Raw genomic sequence first — 12,936 nt, forward strand, 5'->3', positions numbered from 1 at the left:
GTCTGTTTTTGTTATGGTCTTGTTTTCATTGATTTCATGAAGAAAAGATAAAGAATGGAAGTATGAATGGAACATACTTGGGCACATTTGCTGTTCAAAACTATGAAAGCATAAGCTAGATGTACATCTTGTACTTGTACAATATGGATTTGAGATCCATTCACCATAAAGGCAGAGAGGAGACAGCACAACCGAGAGTTTGTCCTTTAATTATCTTCCCTTTCACAGGGCTACTACATCAGCACCCCTACACTTCACAGTCAACAAACCTGAGTGAGCTTGTGAGTGCAGTGGGACAACAGCAGTGACATTCTCAGTTTACCATAATACTCTATGTTCATGATCCTATCTAGCGGCAAAACTAATTACTGAAAGCTTGACTAAACAAGTCGGTTTTAGCATAAACTTACAAACTGTGTCCTGAACACTGACTGGAAAGTTATTCCAAAGCTGGCTTTGTATGAAAGGCCTCTAGCCCCTAATGCAGCTTAATTAATTTTCTTTACTAGTAAGCCAGCACCTTGTGCTCTAAGTAGGTGTGATAGTTCATAATAAGCAATAAGTTCACTCAGGTACTGAGGGGTGAGGCCATTCCGAGCTTTATATGTCAGTAGCAGAATTTTGTACTTGATGTGGAATTTAATTGAGTAAACCAACTGCTAAATTTCCTTTGGGATCAATAAAGTATCTATCTATCTATCTATCTATCTATCTATCTATCTATCTATCTATCTATCTATCTATCTATCTATCTATCTATCTATCTATCTATCTATCTATCTATCTATCATTTAGTGTTGATAAAACTGCATTGAAAACTTTCTAGTTTTTATACTGACTTTGGCTGTAGTATTCTGGACTAACAGAAGAAGCTTGTGTTTTTGTGATCAATTTTCTATTGATAAATGTACATGGAAGAGACATTATATACTACACACAATACAAGTTTATGCTTTGCTGCTGTTGAATCTCTAGTGTGAAAATGTTAATATGAATGGACCAGTGGAAAGGCTCATAATTACTTGGAAAAATGTTTGGTTATGACTTACATTACAAATAAAGTATCTTTTTTCTTTCTCCTGTAAAGTTATCTTTTTAGAGGTAAGGGGTTTTGTTTTTCCGATGTCAGTGATATACAGAACAAACTTATGTGGTCAAGGGATGGCACGGTGGTAGTGCTGTCGCCTCACAGCGAGGAGGGTCTGGGTTCGATTCCCCGGCCGGGCGGCCAGGGTCCTCTCTGTGTGGTTTGCATGTTCTTGCATGTGTCTGTGTGGGTTTCCTCCGAGTTCTCCGGTTTCCTCCCACAGTCCAAAGACATGCAGTCAGGCCAATTGGACATGCTAAATTGTCCCGAGGTGTGAGTGACTGTCTGTGTCTGTCTGCCTGCCCTGCGATGGACTGGCAACCTGTCCAGGGTGTATCCTGCCTTCCGCCCGAAGACTGCTGGGATAGGCTCCAGCATCCCCTCACGACCCTTACAGAGAAGTGGCTTAGAAAATGGATGGATGGGATGGATGGACTTATGTGGTCAAACACAATTAACAGTTGTCAAACCCTGTATCCCCATCACCTTCTCAATGGTGATAAATACACACCCCCCACCCCTGGATCTATTCCCACAAAAAAAAGTCCCAAAGTTTTATTACACATTCTATATGCTAAAAATAGCTGAACCAGTTTGCATTGAAGTCCCTGTAGTTACTGAATAATAAGCCTTAGTTTTGAATAAACCTGGGAGTAGTGGTATCTGAGCTCAGGACAAGCTTTCTCTCTAACCTATTGGTAACCAGCGAAGATACTTTCTCTAGATAGACAAAGCACTTCTTGTAAGTCGCTCTAGATAAGAGTGTCTGCTAAATGCTGTAAATGTAGGATTTTAAGGGGTTAATTTTAAGGGGTTTTAAGGGTTTAATTAAACCTATACCCAAAATCAACCAAACCATATCAAGCACAAAGTTGGTTTCTAACAAAAATCAAAGTGTCTGACCAAAACACATGATTATTTTCTCTGGTTTCTGCTAGCGCTATGGGTAATCAGGTAATTTGGTATTGCTAAATATCCAGCCATGTGGAAACAGCTCACTAGAGAAACACCCCACACTTAATAGTGATCGAACAATGGTTTACTGTACACAATTTATCAAGACTAATGTGATGTTTGGGTGTGCCCATACTTTTGGTTGTGTAGTGTATGTGAGCATTAATGTATGTCTTTTTGAGTGTCGTCATAAGTGGAAGAAAACTCCAGTGTTCTTAAAATCATGCAGATGTGGGTCAGCAGATGATGCAGATGATGTTTACATCAACCCTCAGAATGGGGGAAAAATGTGATCTCAGTGATTCTTTTACCATAGAATAATTGTTGGTGCCAGATGGGCAGGTTTGAGTATTCCTATTATGCTGATCTCTTGAAATGTTCTCGCACAACGGTCACTAGAGTTCACTCTAGTGGTGCAATAAAGATAAAAAAAACACTCAGAGTGCTACAGTTCTGTGGAATGCCTTGTTGATGAGAGCATGAGCGAGCTGACAGAAGGGCTTTGGCAACTCTAACCACTCTATACAATTGTGTTGGGCAGAAAAGAACCTATGAATGCACAAAATATAGAATAGGCAGATAACACAGATATGCTATGATATGATAATACAGCATGTTACAAAATTTACATTATGCAATCATGTTAACATTTGCCAGAATCTCAAAAGAATGATTCCAACATTTTGTGAAATCTATGCCACAAAGAATTGAGGCTGTTTTGAGACCCTGCCCAGTGTTAGCTTGGTGTTCATAATAAAGTGATTTAAACATACCTTTGGAATTGTGGCCAAAAATTTCAACACTGGTCTCATCAGACCAGACTTCAGTTTGTTTTTCAGTGGACTTGTACAGATTATGGGTTACACTGAAGGTGGAAATAAATCTTTTTTCTTTCTCCTGTAAAGTTTTCTTTTTGGAGGTAAGGGGTTTTGTTTTCCGATGTCAGTGATATATGGAACAAACTTATGTGGTCATCACTTATGTGATCTTATGTAATCTGAAATGAATTATCTTGGTCTGATTTTTTTACATGACAAAAACCTGGCAATTTAACAAGGGTGTGTAGACTTTTTATATCCACTGTATATTGTCTATATAGTAACAAGTTACCAACTGTAGCCTTGTCAAGTGATTAACAAGGTTAATTACTTGCTTGTTAATCCTCTTCTACTTGCTTATTTTCCTGAGTTATTTACTATCTTATCTTATTTTATCAATCATACTTTACTCTCAGCTGTAAAGAAGCAGTTTTCTGATGTAGAACAAAACACACTCTCCTCCACTGTAGCTATGCTCCAAGGTAATAGCTAGCTAATGCACTTCATTTAAAATCAGCAAGGGTTTAATGATTTAACTCTTAATGTACATTATAGTCATTTACACTAACCCCTATTCAATTTTAAATAGATTACTCATTATTGTAGCCTTATAGGCATAAGTGCCTGAGGAGCCGAAAAAAGTTCAGCATATGCATCCACAGTTTTATTGAAGGTAGAGCAAAGTTTTCTCCCTCTCCAATATAACTGAGGACTTTTTATGTGTATGAAAATTTGACTCATGTGGGAACATGTGAAGTGTATCAGGCTTGATAAAATGTTATATATGATATTGATATGATATTGGGCTCCAATATACATGTAGCTGTTTGCTGTCTGAAAGTACTATCAGAAGGCTCCATATGTTTCAACGGAGCCCTGGTTGAAAAGAGAAGGCTCTGTGTGCGTCGACGGAGCCCGAGCTTGGGGCTCTAGGATCCCAAGGGAGAGTTGAGGCCCTAGCTGCCTAGCTGCCTTGTCAGCTGTAAGAATAAGCCTTTCCAGATGTTTTCACATGTTAATGTATGGATTTTGCATTATGTGTATGCATAAACTTTGTTTAAGAAGCTGAAGCATCTTGGACTTGGAGGAGATTCCACATTGGCTTCTGGGTCTCTGCAACAAGGGCTTTTAGCGCTGTCTTTTAATTTGAAATAAAGCTGATCATGTTTTAAATTCAGATCGGGATCATAGCTGGAACAGCAAACATCACTAAATAAATTGACTAAAGAGCCCAGCACTTCTTGCCCTACTTTCTGGAGAAGAAAGACAAGGAAAAATTCTTCCTTCTTCCTAATTCATCCTTTTATCATTTGCAATGTTAGGAAGTGTCTTGGTATGAAGCCAGAGAAACATTGGCATAGTGACTGTGTTACTGGCTAAAATGAATGATTATCAAAGGAGAGCTTTAACAGTCTACTTTATTTAAGGTGAAAAAAGGCAAGCGGATGCTCTGCATTCTTTCATGACAATCTAATACAAAGTAAATAATAGGAGTAATTATTATTTTATATGAGTACTGTACTGAGCTTATTGTACATACCTGCACTTGTAGATGCTGAAGTCCTTAAGGAAACTTCAAATTGTGAGGGCTTTGTATGGCATGAATTCAAAGTGAATAGCAATCCATTTCCAAAGAAATTGAGGTGAGACCTACAGATCAACACAATAAAGGAAAACTTATTTCTGAGTTTAAAGCCAGTTTTTATTCAGCTTGTAACTAATTTATAAAGTAATCTTAAACTGAAACTTTGCTTGTGTGTAAAAAGTGATTTCAGAGCCACTCGGTTCTCCCTGATGGAAACATTTTACCTTCAGTGTTTTGTGCTTATGATCATTTTAATAGATGTCAGCGTCACTAATTAATGACGTTCTATCAAAAGACTTGTTTACCAAGAGAGACGCTGGAGGACTTTCACCTGAAATGAGTTCATGAAGCGAGTCTTGTTGCCAGTGGCATGGGAAACATTTTATTGATATACGGAAGAATGGATTCAATTAAATACCAGGAAGTTCTGCAGATAAAAAGAAAATGGCTTCTGCAATAGGATAATGATCCTAAACACCTCAAAATCCACAACTGACTTTTTTTGAACTAATCATCATTAAAAATCTGTAGATAGACCTCAAAAGAGCAGTGCATGCAAGACAAGGCAAAGGAGAATGGGCAAAAATCCCCTTAACAAGAACAAAAAGACTTTTAGCTGGCTTCACAAAGCATTTACAAGCTGTGATATTTACTAAGTACTGACCATATAGGGTGCCCAAACTCGTCCTCTGACCCATTTTCTTTTTTTTTTTTTTTTAAATCTTGCCTAAAATCTTAGAGAAACTTGTCAGCTTTAATGTTATGTTTCAAAATCAGATCATCTTTCCCTCGCTTACCTATTCAGTGACAGAAATTTTGACCAAGGGTGCCCAAACTGTTGAATGCCATTGTGGTATATTCTGGAAGTAAACTACATATCATTGGTCTGTGGGAGGAAACCCACACAGACACAGGGAGAACATGCAAACTCTAATTTGTTGCTTTGTTCCATATTTGCATAATACACAACTGATGTGTAACATTGTCACTGCAAGGTTATTTCAATGTCATATACTTCTCTGATTTTTCTTATCTTTCTCCTACACCCGTAACCTGACACAAAATGTTACTCAGCATGTTCAAAGTTGTGCAGATAACTTCATATCGGATTGGCAGGATTAAAAAAAATCTACTCTCATTTCTTCTAATGAAAGCCCTTCTTTCTTATTTCAAAAATGTAACCTAGTGTGACAAATATGTAGTTCCTTGACAGCTACAAACAAATTTCCCTACACCCCCCCCCCCCACACACACACACACACACGCACAGTGCAGGCTAACCTTGAAACTGTAAGAACATTAAATTAAAAAACTGCACCACTGGTATTGTGACATTCCACCCCAGTCCAATGCCAATACTTCTTTCTTCCCTGTGCCATGCCCCCAAGCACATTCACTATAAATTCACAGTCCATAGCACCGGCACTGCTCGCAGTCTTCTTAAGGACTTCAGCATCTATAAGTGCAGGTACGTACTTTTCATGAAAAAAATGTATGCCAGCAGCTGTGATCTAAGTACAACACTGATATAGTTAAATTATTCATGTTAATTACTGAAAATATTCAGTTTCAGCTAAAATACTGCAAATTCAGCTTAGATGTATATTGCACTTTGTTGCCTTGTATTAGAATAGCTTTATTATATTACCTTTCATCCTTAAAAATTCAAATTATGTAAATAAAACAGCAGGACAAAACACATTTAAACAGAATATGGCAAAAAATGTAAATAATTTGATTATATGTAGCAATATACAAAATCAAGGAGCAAGAAGAAACTAAAAAAGTTATATAAATATGTTTTCCATATTCATGTTGTGAATATAGTAGGTAGGTAGCGGGTGACTGATGAAGAATAATGATGCCTTACTAAAGTTTGAAATGTTTAACAGTAAGTAAATCCTATGTTTTCTTAAATTGAACATAAAGATTGTACATTCTTTGCTCTGAAGTAAAAGTGGTCTAAATTACTTCTGCTTCAAACCTTGAAAGCAGCAGAGAAGTACCTGGGGTTACATATTAAATGGCATAAATCTCCAAACTGGTTTCACAAAAAACTTTTAGTAAACCTTTTATCTAAAACTCATGGGCAGAAAAAGGTATAAGGGTTCTTGGAGACATCAGTGGCAACAGTTCTCTGAGATCTTTTGAGGAACTGGTTGCACATTATGGGAAAGCCAAGCATTCTTTATTCTTTTATATCAAATTAGATCCACATTGAATGATCACTTGATGACGATGTCAGATGAGGTTCACCCTTGAAAGACTATCAAAAGCTGTAAATTGTAACTCTATAGAGTAGTTTATATAAAGAGCAGCTGCTCAGCTTGAATCAAGCCAGATTTTGGTCATAAAGAAAAAACATTATTTTTGCTCACATTTGAGATCATTTACTATAAAACACTTACTAATCAAAGTTTCTTAGAATTTCTTCTTACAATTGGTCTCTGGACAGTGTTTTACCTTTGAATTTATTAGTTGATTTTACATTGGGACAGTTAAAAGAGAATGGGCCACATAATTGTCATTACACCAGACTCCCAACCAACCATTTATTGCCAAAAGCCTGTTCTGCTGGTAAGTTTCACTTCATGGTCTGTAAAAGTATCTGACAGGATCATTCAGATTTCTCTGTTTTTACTGTCCAGCAGTGTGAGCAAGTGATCCTTCACTCAACTTGCATAATTTGAGTAAGTATGTCACTATAAGAATACAAAATGCAACTTTCTTTTGTTCTAGAACTACTAGACAGTAGCAGTGATTAAACAGTGACTGAAAAGAAAAGTACAATATAATTTCTCACATTTACTCTTTTCACATTGGATTTTTTTCAGAGATGGACACCAGTAGAACTTGTGAAAGGTATTTTTTTTTGCCAATTTAAAAATGATTCTTCAGCTAGAGAATTTTAGAGATTGTAATTACATACAGTGTATGTTTTGTTACATAATATTAGTATGCCATGCCTCATAAACTTGGATCAATCTCATTAATTAATCTGTCCCTTAATTCTTCAAACATACATAATCACGTTCTGAATATCACCTCTAATTTGTAACCAAGGAAAGTAAAAGTAGTGATTTGATTTCTGAAGGTTTTAATACATGTGATTTATTTTAGTAAGATCTTAGTATCAGTATATAGCAACCAGTATTTGGAAGATATCAAGACAGACAACTTGGTGAAAGTAAATTAAACATTTATTAGCACACAATATTTTATGTAAGACACAAATATCATACAATAGAAACAATCAATTGTGTATTTACAATGAATATAAGATAAGCACACATGAGTAAGGGAAAACTAGAGAGTGCCTACGTGTGCATGAGCGAGAGAGCTAGAGAGTGCCTACGTGTGCATGAGCGAGAGAGCTAGAGAGTCCCTAAGTGTGCATGAGCAAGAGAGCTAGAGAGTGCCTAAGTGTGCATGAGCGAGAGAGCTAGAGAGTGCCTACGTGTGCATGAGCAAGAGAGCTAGAGAGTGCCTACGTGTGCATGAGCGTGAGAGCTAGAGAGTGCCTACATGTGCATGAGCGAGAGAGCTAGAGAGTGCCTACATGTGCATGAGCGAGAGAGCTAGAGAGTGCCTACATGTGCATGAGCGAGAGAGCTAGAGAGTGCCTATGTGTGCATGAGCGAGAGAGCTACAGAGTGCCTATGTGTGCATGAGCGAGAGAGCTAGAGAGTGCCTATGAGTGCATGAGCAAGAGAGCTAGAGAGTGCCTATGTGTGCATGAGCGAGAGAGCTAGAGAGTGCCTACGTGTGCATGAGCAAGAGAGCTAGAGAGTACCTATGTGTGCATGAGTCAGAGAGCTAGAGAGTGCCTATGTGTGCATGAGCGAGAGAGCTAGAGAGTGTCTATGTGTGCATGAGTGAGAGAGCTAGAGAGTGCCTATAAGTGCATGAGCGAGAGAGCTAGAGAGTGTCTATGTGTGCATGAGCGAGAGAGCTAGAGATTGCCTATGTGTGCATGAGCGAGAGAGCTAGAGAGTGTCTATGTGTGCATGAGCGAGAGAGCTAGAGAGTGCCTCTTTGTGCATGAGCGAGAGAGCTAGAGAGTGTCTATGTGTGCATGAGCGAGAGAGCTAGAGAGTGCCTCTTTGTGCATGAGTGAGAGAGCTAGAGAGTGCCTATGTGTGCATGAGCGAGAGAGCTAGAGAGTGTCTATGTGTGCATGAGCGAGAGAGCTAGAGATTGCCTCTTTGTGCATGAGTGAGAGAGCTAGAGAGCGCCTATGTGTGCATGAGCGAGAGAGCTAGAGAGTGTCTATGTGTGCATGAGCGAGAGAGCTAGAGATTGCCTATGTGTGCATGAGCGAGAGAGCTAGAGAGTGCCTATGTGTGCATGAGCGAGAGAGCTAGAGAGTGCCTATGTGTGCATGAGCGAGAGAGCTAGAATACCTATGTGTGCATGAGCGAGAGAGCTAGAGAGTGCCTACGTGTGCATGAGCTAGAGAGTGCCTATGTGTGCATGAGTGAGAGAGCTAGAGAGTGCCTATGTGTGCATGAGCGAGAGAGCTAGAATGCCTATGTGTGCATGAGTGAGAGAGCTAGAGAGTGCTGACGTGTGCATGAGCGAGAGAGCTAGAGAGTGTCTACGTGTGCATGAGTGAGAGAGCTAGAGAGTGCCTATGTGTGCATGAGCGAGAGAGCTAGAGAGTGCTTAAGTGTGCATGAGTGAGAGAGCTAGAGAGTGCCTACGTGTGCATGAGCGAGAGAGCTAGAGAGTGCCTACGTGTGCATGAGTGAGAGAGCTAGAGAGTGCCTATGTGTGCATGAGCGAGAGACCTAGAGAGTGCCTATGTGTGCATGAGCGAGAGAGCTAGAGAGTGCCTATGTGTGCATGAGCGAGAGAGCTAGAGAGTGCCTATTTGTACAAGAGTGAGAGAGCTAGAGAGTGCCTATGTGTGCATGAGCGAGAGAGCAAGAGAGTGCCTATTTGTGCATGAGTGAGAGAGCAAGAGAGTGCCTACGTGTGCATGAGCTAGAGAGTGCCTATGTGTGCATGAGCGAGAGAGCTAGAGATTGCCTATGTGTGCATGAGCGAGAGAGCTAGAGAGTGCCTATGTGTGCATGAGCGAGAGAGCTAGAGAGTGTCTATGTGTGCATGAGTGAGAGAGCTAGAGAGTGCCTATGTGTGCATGAGCGAGAGAGCTAGAGAGTGTCTATGTGTGCATGAGTGAGAGAGCTAGAGAGTGTCTATGTGTGCATGAGTGAGAGAGCTAGAGAGTGCCTACGTGTGCATGAGCTAGAGAGTGCCTATGTGTGCATGAGTGAGAGAGCTAGAGAGTGCCTATGTGTGCATGAGCGAGAGAGCTAGAGAGTGCCTATGTGTGCATGAGCTAGAGAGTGCCTATGTGTGCATGAGTGAGAGAGCTAGAGAGTGCCTATGTGTGCATGAGCGAGAGAGCTAGAGAGTGCCTATGTGTGCATGAGCGAGAGAGCTAGAGAGTGTCTATGTGTGCATGAGCGAGAGAGCTAGAGAGTGCCTATGTGTGCATGAGCGAGAGAGCTAGAATACCTATGTGTGCATGAGCGAGAGAGCTAGAGAGTGCCTACGTGTGCATGAGCTAGAGAGTGCCTATGTGTGCATGAGTGAGAGAGCTAGAGAGTGCCTATGTGTGCATGAGCGAGAGAGCTAGAATGCCTATGTGTGCATGAGTGAGAGAGCTAGAGAATGCTGACGTGTGCATGAGCGAGAGAGCTAGAGAGTGTCTACGTGTGCATGAGTGAGAGAGCTAGAGAGTGCCTATGTGTGCATGAGCGAGAGAGCTAGAGAGTGCTTAAGTGTGCATGAGTGAGAGAGCTAGAGAGTGCCTACGTGTGCATGAGCGAGAGAGCTAGAGAGTGCCTACGTGTGCATGAGTGAGAGAGCTAGAGAATGCCTGTGTGCATGAGCGAGAGACCTAGAGAGTGCCTATGTGTGCATGAGCGAGAGAGCTAGAGAGTGCCTATGTGTGCATGAGCGAGAGAACTAGAGAGTGCCTACGTGTGCATGAGCGAGAGAGCTAGTGTCTACGTGTGCATGAGCGAGAGAGCTAGAGAGTGCCTATGTGTGCATGAGCGAGAGAGCTAGAGAGTGCCTACGTGTGCATGAGCAAGAGAGCTAGAGAGTACCTATGTGTGCATGAGTCAGAGAGCTAGAGAGTGCCTATGTGTGCATGAGCGAGAGAGCTAGAGAGTGTCTATGTGTGCATGAGTGAGAGAGCTAGAGAGTGCCTATAAGTGCATGAGCGAGAGAGCTAGAGAGTGTCTATGTGTGCATGAGCGAGAGAGCTAGAGATTGCCTATGTGTGCATGAGCGAGAGAGCTAGAGAGTGCCTATGTGTGCATGAGCGAGAGAGCTAGAGAGTGTCTATGTGTGCATGAGTGAGAGAGCTAGAGAGTGCCTATGTGTGCATGAGCGAGAGAGCTAGAGAGTGTCTATGTGTGCATGAGTGAGAGAGCTAGAGAGTGTCTATGTGTGCATGAGTGAGAGAGCTAGAGAGTGCCTACGTGTGCATGAGCTAGAGAGTGCCTATGTGTGCATGAGTGAGAGAGCTAGAGAGTGCCTATGTGTGCATGAGCGAGAGAGCTAGAGAGTGCCTATGTGTGCATGAGCGAGAGAGCTAGAGAGTGTCTATGTGTGCATGAGTGAGAGAGCTAGAGAGTGCCTATGTGTGCATGAGCGAGAGAGCTAGAGAGTGCCTATGTGTGCATGAGCGAGAGAGCTAGAATACCTATGTGTGCATGAGCGAGAGAGCTAGAGAGTGCCTACGTGTGCATGAGCTAGAGAGTGCCTATGTGTGCATGAGTGAGAGAGCTAGAGAGTGCCTATGTGTGCATGAGCGAGAGAGCTAGAGTGCCTATGTGTGCATGAGTGAGAGAGCTAGAGAGTGTCTACGTGTGCATGAGTGAGAGAGCTAGAGAGTGCCTATGTGTGCATGAGCGAGAGAGCTAGAGAGTGCTTAAGTGTGCATGAGTGAGAGAGCTAGAGAGTGCCTACGTGTGCATGAGCGAGAGAGCTAGAGAGTGCCTACGTGTGCATGAGTGAGAGAGCTAGAGAGTGCCTATGTGTGCATGAGCGAGAGACCTAGAGAGTGCCTATGTGTGCATGAGCGAGAGAGCTAGAGAGTGCCTATGTGTGCATGAGCGAGAGAGCTAGAGAGTGCCTATTTGTACAAGAGTGAGAGAGCTAGAGAGTGCCTATGTGTGCATGAGCGAGAGAGCTAGAGAGTGCCTATTTGTGCATGAGTGAGAGAGCAAGAGAGTGCCTACGTGTGCATGAGCTAGAGAATGCCTATGTGTGCATGAGTGAGAGAGCTAGAGAGTGCTGACGTGTGCATGAGCGAGAGAGCTAGAGAGTGTCTACGTGTGCATGAGTGAGAGAGCTAGAGAGTGCCTATGTGTGCATGAGCGAGAGAGCTAGAGAGTGCTTAAGTGTGCATGAGTGAGAGAGCTAGAGAGTGCCTACGTGTGCATGAGCGAGAGAGCTAGAGAGTGCCTACGTGTGCATGAGTGAGAGAGCTAGAGAGTGCCTATGTGTGCATGAGCGAGAGACCTATAGAGTGCCTATGTGTGCATGAGCGAGAGAGCTAGAGAGTGCCTATGTGTGCATGAGCGAGAGAGCTAGAGAGTGCCTATTTGTACAAGAGTGAGAGAGCTAGAGAGTGCCTATGTGTGCATGAGCGAGAGAGCAAGAGAGTGCCTATTTGTGCATGAGTGAGAGAGCAAGAGAGTGCCTACGTGTGCATGAGCTAGAGAGTGCCTATGTGTGCATGAGCGAGAGAGCTAGAGAGTGCCTATGTGTGCATGAGCGAGAGAGCTAGAGAGTGCCTATTTGTGCATGAGTGAGAGAGCTAGAGAGTGCCTACGTGTGCATGAGTGAGAGAGCTAGAGAGTGCCTATTTGTGCATGAGTGAGAGAGCTAGAGAGTGCCTATGTGTGCATGAGCGAGAGAGCTAGAGAGTGCCTACGTGTGCATGAGCGAGAGAGCTAGAGAGTGCCTATGTGTGCATGAGTGAGAGAACTAGAGAGTGCCTACGTGTGCATGAGCGAGAGAGCTAGTGTCTACGTGTGCATGAGCGAGAGAGCTAGAGAGTGCCTATGTGTGCATGAGCGAGAGAGCTAGAGAGTGCCTACGTGTGCATGAGCAAGAGAGCTAGAGAGTACCTATGTGTGCATGAGTCAGAGAGCTAGAGAGTGCCTATGTGTGCATGAGTGAGAGAGCTAGAGAGTGCCTATGTGTGCATGAGTGAGAGAGCTAGAGAGTGCCTATAAGTGCATGAGCGAGAGAGCTAGAGAGTGTCTATGTGTGCATGAGCGAGAGAGCTAGAGATTGCCTATGTGTGCATGAGCGAGAGAGCTAGAGAGTGCCTATGTGTGCATGAGCGAGAGAGCTAGAGAGTGTCTATGTGTGCATGAGTGAGAGAGCTAGAGAGTGCCTATGTGTGCATGAGCGAGAGAGCTAGAGAGTGTCTATGTGTGCATGAGTGAGAGAGCTAGAGAGTG

The 12,936-nt window shown here is 42.4% G+C and overlaps 1 protein-coding gene across 4 annotated transcripts in view; it reads left to right on the top strand.

Annotated features, from left to right (window-relative positions):
- Positions 1-5,821: 5,821 nt before the first annotated feature.
- LOC108440899 (cytosolic phospholipase A2 gamma-like) overlaps positions 5,822-12,936 on the top strand; it is a 36,568-nt gene continuing 29,453 nt past the window's right edge. The window contains exons 1-3 of one of the 4 annotated variants that reach the window (XM_017720097.2): positions 5,822-5,912; positions 7,093-7,134; positions 7,279-7,306. In XM_017720097.2, the coding sequence (XP_017575586.2) occupies positions 7,281-7,306 (26 nt within the window). In that variant the 5' untranslated portion in view covers positions 5,822-5,912; positions 7,093-7,134; positions 7,279-7,280. The remainder of the gene's footprint in view (positions 5,913-7,092; positions 7,135-7,278; positions 7,307-12,936) is intronic. The other 3 variants (XM_017720093.2, XM_017720094.2, XM_037540587.1) reach the window with 3 other exon arrangements.

Source organism: Pygocentrus nattereri, chromosome 1, assembly GCF_015220715.1.
Source record: "Pygocentrus nattereri isolate fPygNat1 chromosome 1, fPygNat1.pri, whole genome shotgun sequence".
Taxonomy (NCBI): Eukaryota; Metazoa; Chordata; class Actinopteri; order Characiformes; family Serrasalmidae; genus Pygocentrus; species Pygocentrus nattereri.